The 17,730-nt window shown below is 33.0% G+C and overlaps 1 protein-coding gene and 1 pseudogene across 3 annotated transcripts; one reads left to right on the top strand and one right to left on the bottom strand.

The window, feature by feature from the left end:
• The first annotated feature begins 5,212 nt into the window (after positions 1-5,212).
• Positions 5,213-11,630, top strand: LOC133802269 (protein MEI2-like 5). Of its 3 annotated transcripts, none has more exons than XM_062240549.1 (13): positions 5,213-5,587; positions 6,900-6,988; positions 7,090-7,233; positions 7,313-7,782; positions 8,010-8,168; positions 8,263-8,379; positions 8,468-8,619; positions 8,833-8,924; positions 9,030-9,996; positions 10,101-10,185; positions 10,279-10,347; positions 10,603-10,773; positions 10,939-11,630. In XM_062240549.1, exons 2-13 carry the CDS (start codon positions 6,958-6,960, stop codon positions 11,101-11,103), a joined length of 2,622 nt encoding a protein of 873 aa, XP_062096533.1. In that variant the 5' UTR covers positions 5,213-5,587; positions 6,900-6,957; the 3' UTR covers positions 11,104-11,630. The 3 variants fall into 3 exon arrangements, with proteins under 3 accessions (XP_062096533.1, XP_062096535.1, XP_062096536.1); XM_062240551.1 differs by having other exon boundaries at positions 5,213-5,643; XM_062240552.1 differs by having other exon boundaries at positions 5,214-5,587; positions 9,042-9,996.
• A 605-nt stretch (positions 11,631-12,235) lies between these two features.
• LOC133802268 (phytochrome E-like) lies at positions 12,236-17,509 on the bottom strand (annotated as a pseudogene).
• Positions 17,510-17,730: the final 221 nt, after the last annotated feature.

Here is a 17,730-nt window from a genome sequence, read left to right as displayed (position 1 = left end):
AACTATAAATATGAATCATTAATCTTAATTTAATGATTAATATTAAAGCAACTATCCATAAATTCTAATTATTAAAAGTGCACTCATATATATATATATATTAAGTAGAAAAGAAAAAAAAAACAAGGTAATTAGAGTTAGATGGGGCATCTTATTAACATAATTTATATATATATGGATTGAATGTAATACTCTTATCAATATGTTTTTAGGGTATTAAATGTTTTATTCTTATCTAAAAAAAAATATCTAATTTTTTCCTTGATTGGATGAAGGACTAGTTTACAAGTTCAATCATTCACCTCTAATTGAAAAGTCCAAAAACAACAACTATAGATTCCTTTCTAAAGTAAACAATCATAAATATGTTAATTTAAGTCAAGTTGTCCCAAGTGACTAAGTTTGTCTTAACACTCCACATGTATGACCAAAATGTAAATATTTTACCAATTCTCACTTAGGGTATTTTTTTTATGTGTTAGGGGTTAGGGAACACTTATTAGTGGTATCCATTTATAAAGGTTAATAAACAAATAAATAAAATCAAGCAATAATATATAGGATTTAAAAGCAAGTATTTTTATATCCCTTTGCATGTTGTGTAAATAAAACATATAATTTTTTTTGTGGATTGTTGCATAAGAGATGATATCACTAACTTCACCAATAAATAATCCAATGATTAAAAATTGTTTAATAAATGTTGCGTATCCTATGTACTTGGGTTTTGGATTATTATTGTTATTATAATTATTATTATTTGCATTAAATAGTCTTTATTAGTATATATGCATTTGGCACACGAAAGGTGCACATGTAAAGTAATGTTACATTAATTTTTTAAAGAAAAAATAGAAAAAAAGTATTAATAAACAATTTAATATTGATATGATAGGAGGATACTATGATAGGGCTTCTTTTGTATTTTCGACATGTGTGAGACTTTTTTGTATTTTTGACCCATGAATAATTTTTGGTGTAATTTTTTTTATAATTGTACTTATTTAGAGTATCTTGCAAAATTTTAGAAAATTTCGAATAATTTATAATGCCAAAAATTAGGTTCAAAGATGTTGTTTTCAACGCACATAAAAAAATTAGTAACGTGTGCAACAACATGTTTTTAAACTAGTTTTCGGCACTGTAAATTATTCGAAATTTTCTAAAAATTTGTAGGATGTTCTAAATAACTACAATATACACGGTCATAAAAAAAATAACTCCGAAAACTGTTTACGGATTGAAAATACAAAAAAGCCTTATCGATATGACTATTTTTGAAGCCCCTACCATAAAAATTTCTTCTTATGATATATCTATATCACTAAGAAAAAGGCAACTTTATCTTATGTCTCATGGACATTTATATTTGCATCATTTTCCTTCAAAATAGAGAAACATGTATACTAGGCATTTAAATCATTAAAAATAATTAATCACTTTGTTTTCTCAAAAAAAAATAAAAAAGAAAACCTAGAAATTACTTTTTAATTAAAAGAATAACTTTAATTTTTCTATTCCGTACAATTCTCATATTTGTTAAGTATCATATAAATGGCATTATTTTGTTATGTGACCATAAATAGATTTTTTCTTATAGTTCATATTTCTTAGAAAATTTGTGATACATCATAAAAATATACATTCATACTTTGTTAATAGGGAAACATATTTTATTTGATTGAGTTTCCTCAATATTTTGGAAGAGTATTGCTATAACGGATTTTAAGGTGTTTAAAATTATTCCAAATAATATCTTATATGTTGATGAATTTGAAATTAATCATTATGACTAGAATGATTAAACCAATAACAATAATAAAATATCTATCTTTTTAGGGTTTATATATTTTTGTACTTTGTATTTTGTCAAATTACTTATTTAGACCATATATTTTGATAAATAATTTTTTAGATCATATATTTTATAAAATAGTTCAAATAGAATCATAAACTTGATTTTGGTCAAAACTTTAAGAACTAAAATTATAAGTAATTCACTAAACTAACAATTTAAAACAAAAACAAAATTATTTTTTCTAACAACTGTGTTGTTATATTTAATTTTTTCTTCATCAAAATTGAGTTTATGAATTTATTTAATAAAATAAAAAATTCAAAAGAGAATTTATCAAAATACATAATCAAAACAAATAATATAACAAAACACAAAATGAAAAAATATATAACCTATTATATTATGTCTCCAAAATATATATATTATGAGCACGTGGGATACCTTCAGTTTAGTGAATCAAAACTTACAATGAGAAAAAAGGAAGAAGAGAAAATTCAGAATCTAAAACCTCTTTTACAAATGCAATTCTCCATCACTTGTAAAGAAAGGGTAGTTTGGTAATTCATGAGACATAAATATTTTCTCTTATTACCCAAATAAAAAATATTCTAGTGAATATGTGGAGTAGTATCTTTTATGTCCAGTGATATCATCATCTAGACTATTTTGATGGCACAACAAATTTTATAAAATATTATTATTATAATAATATTTAATATAAAACAACATATTTAATAATTATATTAATATAAATATAAATTTAAATATTATAAATATTATTATTATAATAATATATAATACAAAACTATATATTTAATAATTATATTAATATTATGATAATAACATATAATCTTAATTTTTTACTAATTATATTAATAAGAATTCAAATATTATTATTATAATAATATATAATTCTAATTTTTTACTAATTATATTAATAAGAATTCAACTATTATAAAATATTAATATTATAATACTATTTAATACAAGACTAAATATTTAATACTTATATTAATATAAATTTAAATATTATAAAATATTATTATAACAATAATATATAAAACATAATTTTAATTTTTATTAAAAAATTATCATTTATATTTTAAAAGAAAACATAATATTTTTTATTTGATCTAATGTGTATAAATATATATCTTCATATTAAATAACAATAAATATTATAAAATATTTTTATTATAATAATATATAATCCTAATTTTTTTACTAATTATATTAATAAGAATTTAAATATTATAAAATATTACTATTATAATATTATTTAATACAATACTAGATATTTAATACTTATATTAATATAAATTTAAATATTATAAAATATCATTATAACAATAATATATAAAATATAATTTTTATTTTTATTAAAAAATTATCATTTATATTTTAAAAGAAAACATTATATTTTTTATTTGATGTAATTTGTATAAATATATATATATATCTATATTAAATAACAATAAATATTATAAATATATTATATATATGTATCGTGTGTATATAAATAGTATGACTGTGTAAATACATAATAAATTATAATAACATTTATCTTCTATCAAGAATAAGTAAGTTTATTCTCTAATTATTATTGTGTAATTTAAATAATATTATGTCCCTTTTAAAAAAAATAACATGAATATTTTGTACCTTAAATATAGTAGTTTGTGATATAAAAAGTTATCATATTATATATATATATTTTTAAAAATCATAAACAATGTTTTTATTTAATTTTTTTAATATATTTATGTCATTATTTTATATTTAATATTATTGTTGATGCCGTTTTTCGTCAACCGTAAAAGAAGAGCACGTAAACAATAGATAGTGATGGCCTCCACGAGTCTTTGTTATTAAACTCGAGATGATCTCTGAAAATTCTTCAAGTATGAATTATTCAGAGTTTTCTCTCAAGATTCAGAGATCTGGTCCCTTACAATGGTGCATGACCTCTCTATTTATAGAGAAGATTGCAGAATACTATCCCACATATTTTGGGTAGTTACTCTTTTTGTGCAAATAAATCAAATGACCTTAAATGCCTACCCCTGAAGACCAGGAGGCGTATAACTAATCAAATAATATCCCATGATTTTAGGGGATTTACAGTAATAAATGTAGACCACGTCTCTTATAGACAACACTTTAAGATATTCGAGGTTATTATCATATATCACCAATGCCTTATTCTCCCAGGTCTCACATCAACTTTCGAGCTAATAACATCTCCCGAGGTCACATGACTTTCGAGATCGTACGCGCATCAGGCTCGGAACCCATGATCCGAGGTCATCCCTGAGGACAGATGCATCTCGGGAGCTACCCTTCGAGATTGTGTGGATTTCGAGGCCACCATATTCGAAGTCGTCTCAGCTTTGCAGGCTCGATGTCTGATATTGGAACATACTTCAGACTTTACGAGTTCATTCGCTGCGAATCCAGCTTTCAAGGTCACATTTATCATGGCTCGAAATCTGGGTATAACAATTATTTATTTATTTAAAATTTATACAACAATCATATAAATTTAATAAAAAAATTAATAAATTTTATAAATAAAATTAAAACTAATTACTTGTATCTAGCACATATATAAAGATGAACATGTTAGGATTTTGACCATGAAAAATATTTTCATTCTACATGTAAAATTTATATAATTTTTAATTTGACTTCAACATAATTATTTTTAAATAATATTCTTATAACTATTCTTTCAACCTATTAAAATTTTGAATTTTTTTACTAGCACCACCACTAGATAAGCCTTCTATAAAGTAAATTTTTTTATATTTTTTTATATTTTATTTAAAGAAAAAAAACCTTTTAATCAATTTTTTTAATCTTAATTTAGTCTAAGTGTCGTGTGAACATAAGTGCATGCTGTAATCTGACGTGGCTATGATTATCCTCTTATATCTTTTTTCTTTACTATTAACTAATAATTATTTTTTTACTAAAAATATTATCCAATTTATGATAACACTCAAATTTTCAATATTAAAATTAGTCTAAGTGCCTTGCTCTCAATAAAAAATTATATATTTTTTTTCCATCATTATTTTGAATGGATAAATCATTATATAATCCCAAAGCTTTAGGAAAATTTTAATTAATTAATTAATTAATTGTGTTACTTGAAAAAATAATTATTTCCCTTTTTGTTTTTTTTGAAAGGATTCCCTTTTTGTTAAACAACACTATAAAAATTCACTCCACAAAATTAATTTCGTTTTTTCATTTTTTTTTTATAAATTTGGACACCAAAACAAAATTAAATACAATTAAATCCCTATGTGTGATCCTCAACCATGGTCATACATACATACATGCATATACATAATATACATATACATACACATATATATAAAAGAGAGAGCTTGAAACTCTGTTTCAGTCTCTCTCTCTCTCTCTTTCTCTCTCAATCATTCTCTGCTCCTTTTGAGTTCTTCTCGTCCAATCATCATCAACTTTTCTATTCCCTCAACTTTCTCTCTCTAAAAACCAGAAGCGAAAGAGTAAGACGAGGAGAGAGAAGGAGAAGGACTGCCACTTTCTCTCTCTACTTGCGACGACTCTCCCCAAAAAAAAAAAAAAAAAAACTCACTCTTTCTCTCTCTTCCCTGTAATTTCGGTTCCGTACGTCTCTCTCTCTGTGTAAATGGTGGAATAAGAGACAATCTGACAATCTATCTCCTTTCTCTCTCTCTCTCTCTCTCTCTCTGTAGAAATATCTATCTATTTCACTATCTAGGGTTTGTCTGCTTTTTTCAGGTAATTTTTTCTTCTTCTTCTGGCGATTGTGGAGTTTGATCGGACTGTTTTTATTGGTTTGTGAACTCAACACAGAGTTTTTCAGCTTTTCAACTGAGTAATTTTAGTGATTGGGGATTTTGGTGCTGTCTCAGTTTTCTTTTATGCTTGTGTGTTTATATATATATATATATTTTTTGGTACGGCAACTTTGATCAAAAGGTCAGAACTTGAGTTTTGGATTTTCGAATGCTTCCCTTATTATTGAGCATTTAGGTATTGTTTTGTGTTGTAGTTGTTAACCCTGAGAACTATTTTGACTTTTTTATTTATTGAACTTTAGTTCCTTCTTGTATATATATATACACATATAATATATATTTTCTTTATGACTGAATTTAGTTCTTGTATCCATATTTTCTTCTATAAAATTAAATTGGGTTTTGTAGCTAGCTATTATTTTATGATTTGTATCGATGACTGCTTCGTAGATGATCCTTTTTCTAACAACTACCACTACCCAGTTGAGAATTTTCACGTAAAATTCCTTTTTGATAGTTTTTTATTTAGTTGAAATCTTTTTTGTGGGTTGGGTTGTACTGGTTTGGTGCTTTGCTTAAACAAGTATGACTGCAAAAAAAAAGATTTTTTCTTGGATTTTAGTACTGAACCTCGATATGTAGTAAAGCTTCGTTTTTTGTGGCTAGTTCGCTCAGCAACTACGTTATCTGGTTTGACTTGGAAAAGATTAAAGAGACTCTTTAATCTGATCGATGGATTTAAACTCAGTATAGTTGCTTGACTTTAATTTGTTTAAAAACGAATGTCTGTCTTCTACCATAGATAAATATTCCCTTTTTTGTTTTTCTCGGAACTGTAGAAAAGTTTGTTTTAGTGAAGGATTTAATGACGTTTGTGATATGTTTTTATGTTATAAAAACTAAAATAACAAAGAAAGTAATAGAGACCGCATGGAAATCAGCACTTAATCCTTTATTGACCATTTAATAGTTCATAGAATCTTCAAATCTTTCGTTATTATGATGTGAAATTGAGTCTTTATATTCAGTCTCTTGTCAATGTGATGTTGTAAATGCTCACAAGCTAGTTAAATAGACGAGAATGGTTTGAAATAAGATGGCTCTGCTCTAATTAGTTGGGATGAAATTTTGGTTTCTTTGTGTACGGATTTTCATGCATGCTATACATTTGATTTTTGCACGCCATTGTTTCTAATATGTTCTTATACAAGCATCCATGTTAGCTCTAACTTTTTTTTGTAATGAAATCAGATGTTCTAATTCTCTAATGTATTTTACTTCTGTTAACACAGTGAAGATTTAACTCTTATGTTCCTTGACTATCGTCTTCAAATCAGCAAACTGACATAAATGATGCCGTTTACACATCATTCCTCTTCAGGTTCATTTTTATTTCTTGAACAAATTATACTTTTGGCCAAATTTAGACCAGAAGTTGTTTTCTTGGTGACAAGTCCTCGTTATTGTTACTGTGTCTTGTAGGCCCAACAGAGATTCCAGCAGGAAACACTCCTAATGAAATGGGCCGTGGAGTTTGGGGAAACATATCTGGATCTAATGCTTATCGTGCCTCAAGTGATGCTACCTTGTTTTCAAGCTCATTACCTGTTCTTCCACATGCTAAGTGTATGCATGAATTATTTTTGTTGAGCTTTTGAATTGTTATCTAGTGGATGTTTTCTTATCTGTTTGGACACACTTGCAGTGAATATGAATGATATAGGAGGTAGCTATGTATCTGTTGATGATATCTCGTCAGGCACTGAGAAACTCGACCAAAATATCGATGGTGATGCTTTACTAGAAGATGGTAAAACTCATGCCATTGGAAATTTGCTTCCTGATGATGAAGAGGAGCTCTTAGCTGGCATTGCAGATGATTTGGACCTAAGCGAGTTGCCTGCCTCCTTGGAGGACTTGGAAGAGTATGATATTTTTGGAAGTGGAGGGGGCATGGAATTGGAAACTGATCCACAGGAGAGCCTGAGAATGAGTTTGTCAAAGGTGAATTTATCTGATGGTTCTGTTGTCAACGGGCTGCCTCATTATGCTGTTCCAAATGGTGTGGGAACCGTTGCTGGAGAACATCCATATGGAGAGCATCCATCCAGAACATTATTCGTTCGAAATATCAATAGTAATGTTGAGGATTCAGAACTTAAAGCTCTCTTTGAGGTAGTTCAATAACAAAGAGTTCCACTCTTATGCTATAAATAGTATCGTATTCAATTGTGTGATATAGGGAGTAACCCAGTAACAAATCATGACAATTACAAATTCATTTCAGAACTTTGACTTTGTTATCAATCATTTTTCTGACGAGCACTCATATTTTTGATGTCCTGAGCTATTCTAATTCTAGTGTCAAATTATATTCTATTTGTTTGTTTACCATTTTGTAGCAATTTGGAGGTATTAGAACTCTGTACACAGCCTGTAAACACAGGGGGTTTGTGATGATATCTTATTATGATATTCGTGATGCGCGAACGGCAATGCGTGCGTTGCAAAACAAACCACTGCGGCGGAGGAAGCTTGACATTCATTTCTCAATTCCAAAGGTTGATACTAATTTTTCATATATTTATTTTCTACCTATGTAATTATGAGCATCACTGTTGTGACTTTGTTATTGCTCTGTTTTGTTCGCAACAGGACAATCCCTCAGACAAGGATATTAACCAAGGAACACTGGTAGTTTTTAATTTGGATCCATCTGTTTCAAATGAAGATCTCCGCCTAATATTTGGGGTTTATGGGGAGGTTAAAGAGGTATATTATATCTTTCTAATCTTTTAATTAATTTATGTATGTTTTGCGCTGACCTTTTAACATCTTTGGTATCTATTGGACACAACAGATAAGAGAAACACCACATAAGAGACATCATAAATTCATTGAATTCTATGATGTTAGAGCTGCAGAAGCTGCACTCAAGTCATTAAATAGGAGTGACATAGCTGGTAAAAAGATTAAGCTTGAACCCAGTCGGCCCGGTGGAGCTCGTCGAAAGTGCGTATATCTGTATCATTTAATACCTATGTCGTGTCTACTAAATGGATTTTCTGTAGTTGATGGCAATATCCAAAGTTCATTTCTTGGTTTTAATAATGGAATTGCTGTTGTTGATGTCAAAATCTAAAGTTCATCTTTCTCGGTTTTATTGCTTTGTTAGTGCATAGTTATTTCTGTTTAATCAATCTATCTTTGTTCTCTACTTTTTAGCTTGATGTTGCAACTGAATCAAGAGCTTGAGCAAGATGAAACTCGAACCTTCCGACATCCAGTGGGTTCTCCAATAACCAACTCTCCACCAGGTAAAGCTTTTTGAAAGATATTTTTGACTTATGAGCAAATGGCTTTATGAGTATGGTTTTGAGTTATGTATAACTCCAATTTCTTGCAAACTAAGACTAGTATAGCAATCTTGACAGGTAACTGGATGCAGCAGTTTAGCAGCCCTATTGAACAGAGTCCCATGCAGAGTATTAGTAACTCTCCTGGTTTTAAGAGCTTGAGCCCAACAACCAGCAATAATCTGTCTGGATTAGCATCAATCCTGCATCCCCAAGTATCAAATACTGTGAAGATTTCACCAATTGGCAAGGACCATGCAATGGGTAGTCATGTGGATCATATATTTAACAATGCAAACTCAGTTCACGGCTCATCATTTCCACAATCAAATTCATTTCCAGAGCTGAAGTTGGGTGACTTTCATGGTAGCGCACCTTCATTTGGCCCTTCAACATCAAATGGATCTCGGGTAGAAACTTTATCAGGGCCACAGTTCCTTTGGGGAAATCCAAGTCCGTACACAGAGCATGCCAGTTCAGCTTGGCCAAGAACAACTGCGGGGCATCAATATACATCTACTAACAAGGGCCTTCACTTTCCACTCTCAGCTCGCCAAGGTTCTTTTCTTGGCTCATCCCACCATCATCATGTTGGATCTGCCCCCTCTGGTGTTCCTCTAGAGAGGCATTTCGGTTATTGCCCCGAGTCACCAGAAACTTCTTTTCTGGGTGCTTTTCCGTATGGAGGCATGGGCTTAGGAGGCCCCAATGACAGGAAGGTATTGGCAAATATGGGTCCTCGTGCTGCTATCAATGCTGGAATGACATTACCAGGAAACATGTCTGAAAATAGTTCTTCAAACTTTAAGATGATGTCCTCGCCAAGGCTTAGCCCCATGTTTTTAAGTAATGGTCTATACCCTGGGCAACCATCAGCAACAATTGATGGTTTTGCTGAGCGTGGCCGGAGCAGACGAGTTGAGAACAATGGAAACCTTGTTGATAGTAAGAAACAATTTCAGCTTGATTTGGAAAAAATTATTGGTGGGGAAGACACCCGAACAACTTTAATGATAAAAAATATCCCTAATAAGTAAGGCTGACATTTTAAACTCTATACTCTATCATCTATAAATTATGAACTTTATCTAACTTTTTTTTATGGATATAGTGGCTGATATTATTTTTGTCTTCTAGATACACTTCCAAAATGTTACTTGCCGCCATAGATGAAAATCACAGGGGTACATATGATTTCCTTTATCTGCCAATTGATTTTAAGGTAATTATTGGATGCTTTAAAAGAATTTTTAAATATCCTCCAATAGTTTTTTGGGTAATTATGACTAATTGATATTTCTTTCTGTGACTGCAGAATAAATGCAATGTGGGTTATGCATTTATTAATATGCTGTCTCCTTCGCAAATCATTCCTTTCTATGAGGTAATATGCATGCATGTTTGTTAGATATATTGTGATTGGTCTAATATGTTCGTTGGATCTCATTTTTCATATGGAGCACAAGTACTGCTGATTTAAGTTTTCTTTAACCCTTCTAAACCATAATTTTGACTTAGCTACTTCATCTCCCTTCGAATCTTTAGCAGCTATAGCATACTTGGATTGTTAGAGATATTTTAGGTAGCTCTGAAATAAAGTATTCAGACCACAATTTAAATTTCTAAATTTGTGGTGCAGGCATTTAATGGTAAGAAGTGGGAGAAATTTAACAGTGAAAAAGTTGCTTCTTTGGCATATGCTCGGATCCAAGGGAAGGCAGCCCTTGTGACTCACTTTCAGAACTCAAGCTTGATGAATGAAGATAAACGTTGCCGCCCAATTCTCTTTTATTCAGAGGGTGGTGATGAGGTAATTAATACTAATCTTTTTGTGCATGGTTTAATATTTTCTTAATGGTGTTTTTGAAGTTCAATTGTCAATCCTCAAGCTATCTGAATCTTGCGTTTGCCAACTTGTGTATTACTTGTGATGAATGAAGATCTCTTGATATGTCATTGTGTCTATGCCATGTAGGTTATTCAGGAGCATCTTCTCTCAAACAGTTTGAACATCCAAGTCTGTCAACCAAATGAGTTGCACTTGGGTGATTCATCGGATAGCCCACCAGAGCATGTCTTTCATGACATGCCAGAAAAGAGTCAACAGTACATGGCACAAATTGCCGCTGACCAATTCTGATTGCGGCCGAGGGTTCTAACCATTGCACATAAACTCAAGTGTATAAAGTTAGGGACAAGAAAAGAACAAAAAAAAAATAGTTGGCCAGTGCCCACTTTTTGTATTATATAGCCTCTTTTTCTCTTTCTTTTTCTTGTTATCATCTGCAGAAAGAGCTTCCACATTTTTGATGTGCGGCTCGGTGGACTCGGGAACATGGTGCTCTGGCACAGGGGAGGAGGATGATGGATTAAAGAAAGAAGCCTGTGATCAAAAATTGAGTTCTCCTGACTGTCAGAGGCTTTGGACATGCAAATCTTCCTTTCTTCATTTTGGTCCCATTTTTGTTTTTATGGACTTAGTCTAATTTGCAAATTCAGTGTTCATATGGGTATGTGGATAAATGTGTTTTTGAGAGGTTTGGTGATTTAACATGGGGTAAAAATTGTATATGGGGGAGAGAAATATGCTTCCTTTTTGTCATTTTTTTAATGTATTTAGATCTTCAAATCCATTCGTACATATATTTAAGGAACACAATTGCCAGATACTGGTTTGTTCTTTCCAGTTTACTTTTTATCTTTTTATTTTCATTTCTTGTGATGTTTAGGTTATGCATTACCCTTTTCATAATTTGTACAATGAATACAAAACACATCATGAGATCAAGACTTAGGTTGAGTTTGTTGTTAGAATTTAATTTTAGATTATTTATTATCTGAAAAAGCGTGCAATTTTTAGATCATTTAGTCATTATCATTCAAAAAAATTTGGATGAAAAACATTAAATATTCAGTGAATAAGGTCATTTCTCTTGTAAAACTATAAAATTTGGTAACCAAACAGATTTTTTTTTGGGAGTCATTTTGATTAAAACACACCATCCCTGACAAATGATCATATATAACACCATGTGTCTTTGCTCCACTTTCTTTGACTTGTTGCTTTTCACAGGAGTGGTGAAAGAATTATATGTTAAAAGTCATTAGCCAAAGTGAGAACAATCAAACTTTGGGTATAAAAAATATGAACACCAGTAGGTAAGAGAGATTTACAATAATGCCTTGAGCCAGCATTATCATTTCTACAGAAAAGGTTTTTTTTTTTATCAAAATCTGTATGCATTGTGAGCCTGAAATTTGTGTGTTCAATCTAGAGATATTGAATATCCAATATCTCTCATTGAGAGGCAAAAATGGTAGGTAAGATAGATATACAGTAATCCAACCATGAAAGATTACTACTCATACACTGTGACTTGTACTCAGAATCATGGAATGGAATATACATTTTGATACAGAAGTTTGTCAAAGCTTACATACAGTGATAAAGGAAAAGCCATAGTAGGTAAGAAGACCTGCTCACAAGGATGGTAATATCACACTTGAGCTATGAAACTGGTAGTAACTGTGGCATTTACCAGGTTATGTCGGATGTTTCAAAACCATGATAGAAGCATCAAGTTACAGTGGTGAACCATTACACATTCAGAGAACTCTCAAAGTAGATTACAGAGAGACAGATACCTTCAGTGGTCCTTAAAATGTTCAAGTCATCGTGCTTGAATCTGCTTTTGTTCCTCCCCATTGTCGTTCTTTCCTCGTTTTGAATTCAATGTTGATAAGGAAGTAACATTTCTTATTCTCTCTAATGTACTGGATCTGCCCGTTCATTTTACTGAGAAGTTTTCGAGAAAGGTTTAACCCGAGGCCTTCCTGTGAAGTCCAGTGCTTTCCGCTCTCGAGCATATCCTGGATAAGAGCAGCAGGAATGCCTTCACCAGGATGACTCATTCTACATTCACAAGAACACACAACAGCTTGCCTTGTTATAACACTATCATAATATGTTTGCTTCTTAAAAAAAATCATAGCGATATCATGCCATGTTTACCTATACAGAACAATTCGACATAGTTATAACTATACGAACATATGATCGCTTAGATGATGACGGGGAAGAACTGGTCTAGTGACAATAAGCAGAACACAATCTTGTGCCATAGTAAAAGAATATTCTTTCATTCTAATTATGGACAAAATGGGGTTTCAGAGTGTCAGAGAGAGAGAGAGAAGCAAAGTAAGGAAAGAGAATAAAAGCTAATAACATTTTCTCATAATATTATCAGATGGACATGTACTGTTAACAAAACATAATTTCAGCCATCTAGCTCAAATAGTTGGGTGTGTGTTGTGAGTAAGAAGTCTGGGGTTCAAACCCCAACTAATTACCAAAGTCTTTCCTACTAATGAAGAAGTTACATAGAAAGGCGCTGGAAACCAATAAAACACAAATATGCTATGTTAAGTTAATATGATATGTGGTATGGTGTTCTATTAGAGAACAGTTTCTGCTCATTTTCTATGAAATAGGAAGCCTATTTGAAGGTCTTTCCCAAAAGAGAGAAATAAAGCCTCATAGTTTGTAACCGTTCAGACAGCACTGTGACGGCTAATTAAGCCTTACATCTAACATGCCCTCAAAGTAAATTATAGATGAATGGATAAACGAACCTGAACTGTAAGCGAATAAATTCATTGCCATCTTGTATTAACTTCAGACCAGGGGAAATTTTAATTTCAACCCAGCCATCTGATGCAGGTGTGTAACGCACAATGTTGAGAAGGAAATCGGACAAGACTAACTGTAGTCTAATATGATCGCCACATAGACATAATGATTTGATTTCTTCAGGAATCTCATGAAATAGCTGTAGATTCTTTTCCCTCAACAGTATCATTGCTTGACTAACAACGGCATCTAAAACATTTCCCAATCGAAACTCTTCCTTGTTAAGCTCCAAAGTACTGCCAAAACCAGTGTAATATGTTAGATAGTGTATGGAATAAGATAAAGAGACTAAGAAAAGAATGAAAAGATTAAACACATAGGCACCTACTAAAGGCTGTGATAAGAATTCCATATGCTTAGAAAAAATGAGAAAAAGAGGCTCTAAAATCATTGAAAACATTAACACTAATTAAGAAGAAAACTTACCCTTCTTCTATGCTTCCTATATCACCCTCAACAATCATCATGATCTGTCTTTCACATGCATCACTAGCCTCAAGATATTGCTTCTGATGTTCTGAAATACCTGCACTTTCCAGGAGCTTGTGGGTAAACCGAATACCACTTAATGGATTCTTCATTTCTTGTCGTAAGTAAGCTAATTCTTTAAGTTTCGAAACATCTTCTCTATCCTCTTTCCCGTATGATTTTGAGGCTTGATGAAGGTCAGGTGCAGCCATCTGCAAGAAGCAGAAACAGCCGATTGAACTGCCAACAGCGTCGGTCCTCTTGTTTGCTGTTAACAAAACCTCGACCAGCTTCCCGTTTCTGTCAACAAACTCCAAAGGGAACTTTTCAATATCTTGGCCACTGATTCCCCTATACAATGTAATCATAAACTTGGTCAATGAATCTTGATTGTCTAGCCTACAGAAATTTCCAAAAATTTCCCCAGGAAGCACTTTACCAATAACTTCACCTCTTGTCCAACCAGTCAGCTTTTCCATTGCTGCATTCCATTCAGAACAGCGTGCATTCTCATCTGATGCAAATATGGGTGGAATCAACGGATTAAGACTCTGTATGATCGCTTTGTAATCCCCTTGCAGGCGAATGAATCTATCCGTAACAACTTTCTCCCGAGTGACATCTTGACCCACAAAACACACTCCAACTACATTTTTTGCAAAATCCCTACTTGTACAGGTGTTGGCCACAATATATACAATATTGTCTGTGTTATCAGTCCCAAAATTCCTCATCTTTAACTCAACACTTCTGTCTTCCACACCTGAACACGAATTATATACGGGCCAACCGTTAGGAGAAATATGATGAAGACCATTGAATCTAGAGGAAGCAAGGAAAACAAGCAAAAGAGAATAGGAAAATATGGCCCCAGTTACAGTAGAGCAGCCAAATTGACCAAAGCTGGCTACTATTCTGTTGCAACAATGCTTAAAGGAGCCGACTTTAAGTTTGTATTTCATGCAGTGTATGCCAATATGAATATAGAAGCTAAACAGTTTTTTTCACCAAAACATTTTTATAAGCATAGTACACCAAGATATCGAAGTGAAAATTATAGAGTTCTGAGTTATTCAATCCACTACAAAGACAGTAAAATAATTACCTTGCAGACCTCTTCTTATAATATATCCAGTAGCTCTACGTGAGTCCTCATGAACAAGTTCATCAGCCAAGGACTTTCCCATAGCTTCGTGGGCCTCTAATCCTATCAATTCAGCAATTTTCTCATTCCAGCCATTGATTAAACCAGCTGAATCAACTCCAAAAATAGGAACCGTTGCTGTCTCAATCAATTTAACCATCTCACAAGCCACAGAACTAAGCTCTTTAATCCCCTGCATCTTTGTATTTTCACTCTGCTGACTATTAGTCGCTTTGAGACCACTGTCATCCACCTCCTGAAACGAGTCTCTCATTATGAGTTGTAGAGAATGAATGGCATTTATTTCAGAAACCTCCCAAGGCAAACTTTTACTTTTTACTACTTCAAGAAAAGCTTGGAAGGAAGATCTCGGGTGCATTCTCTCGCCATCATCCTTATCTTGTGGATGATGCTTAGCTCCTCCCCACTTGATTTCCTCGGCAGTGTGAGACCTGAACCAAAATAAGTAATCATTCGAATTGATTCTTGCAGTAGCCATGCCACAAACAGCATCACCCAGTAATGCAGCACCAGGGTAACCAGCGTCAGCCAAACTATCAGTACTCAGCCCTGTGGAATCTGCATGATTTCTTTGGAGCCATTCTGCAATATCTTTTACCTGTGATTCAGTTGGAGTTACCCCAAGTAACCAACATAAACCCTTATAGTACAATGCTGCCCCTTCACACTTCACTAGATCCTTTATACTAGGAGATTGGGTTACAATCCCAAAGGGGGCATCTCGAAGGAGCATGTCACAGAGCAATGTCTGTGTTCTGAGAATTCTTTTCTCTGCTACTTGAGATGCCAACTGAAGTTCCATGTGTATCTGCGATCCAAATGCTTGCATAAGAAACTCACAAGCATACCGAAGAGTGAAAGGAACATAGCGTGCTGAACTGTGGTGGCACACAACCAAACCCCAAAGCTTTGTTGCATTGTTATCGTTTACAATGACTGCCATTGCCAATGATGCAACTGACTTCATGTTGGCCATGTACTGTGTGTGGCAGCTGTGTGGTTGACGCAGAGTAGAATTTACCAAGGACACCGGTTGTCTCAGCTCTTCGCTTTGTATGATCCTAACTGGCTTTGCATTGCAGTCACAAATAATTCTAACGCGGTTCTGCTTGAACAAGAAACGAGCAGCTAGGGGGATATCTGTAGCAGGATAGTGCAAACCCAAGTAAGGTTCTAAATCAGACTTCCTGATCTCAGACACCACTTCACCATGACCATCTTCATGGAACTTATAAACCATAACTCTGTCATAACCAGTTAGCTTCTGAACATCTTCAACAACAGTGTCACACAAGGCACCAATATCTCCCCCAGGGAGAGCCTGAAGCCTAGATATTGCTCGAACGGCAAGCTTCTGAGACTGAACAGCTCCAGCAAGTGACAATGCCGGATCACCTGACTTAGCAGGCTCCAAATCAATCACAGTTCCCACATCAATTCTATGAAGTATGGCATAAAAAGGCTTCTGGGTGGCTCTAGAATAAACCCAAACAGGGTTCAGTAGAGAAATCTCCCTAGAAGCAGCAGCTCTGATGAGTGAAGCACCAGAAGTGGGAGTAAACAGTGTTCTAGCATCAATTCCCAGCAAACCCTTTTTCTGTCTCAACTCTAATTCAGTGTCTAAACCCAACACCACACAACAATTCTCACTATAACTGAGGATTCTAAAAGTGGGTTCTTCAATTACAAGCAAACAACCGAAGGGTTGGATAAGACCACCCCTTTGGATTCTGGTTAAGTAAGAAGAAATTTGCTCATCCGGTACCTTCTCAGGAGGATGAACTACTGATCTTGTATAGTTAAAGGACTTACCAGTAAGACCCGAGCTCTCAAACTCGGCCAATATACCAGCATCTGCATTGTACTGAGCGATTTCTTTGCTTTTTTTGGTATTGGCCATGGTAGTGGCAGCGGTGGCCGTTGCATTAGGCCTTAGGTTGCTAGCAGCAGAGGACGATGACAAATCCATAGTGCCCCTTTCGTCGCTTCCCTGCTCCATTTAAAGGGCTCCCGTTGGTGGGTTCTGGTTTCTGAGTATAAAGAAAACTCAGGAAGACATTGATGAACACAGACAAATCAACCATACACCTTCAGCCTCTACTTCTACTTCTGCTTTTTTGAACTTTAGTTCTTCCTCTTGTATATTTTACACGGTTTTTATCGTACTTCTTCACTCTCTCTCTCTCTCTCTGAAACCATTTTTAACTCGAGTTTTGCTCTACGTTGATCATTATAGATAACTTCGTTACATATAGTTTTGGAATAAATTAAAAAGTTCCAAACTTTATGGGAAAATACATTTTTTTTACTTGATATAATTTAGAATGAATAGAAAAGTTACTGACTTTGTGTACCAAAGAAAGTTCTAATTTTTTAATCATCAAGTTCTGAAATTTCTAATTTTTTAATCATTATAGTATCCAATTTTCTGAAAACATCTCTTG

The sequence above is a fragment of the Humulus lupulus genome, chromosome 9 (genome assembly GCF_963169125.1).
Source record: "Humulus lupulus chromosome 9, drHumLupu1.1, whole genome shotgun sequence".
Taxonomy (NCBI): Eukaryota; Viridiplantae; Streptophyta; class Magnoliopsida; order Rosales; family Cannabaceae; genus Humulus; species Humulus lupulus.
This window is presented reverse-complemented; position numbering and strand designations above follow the sequence as displayed.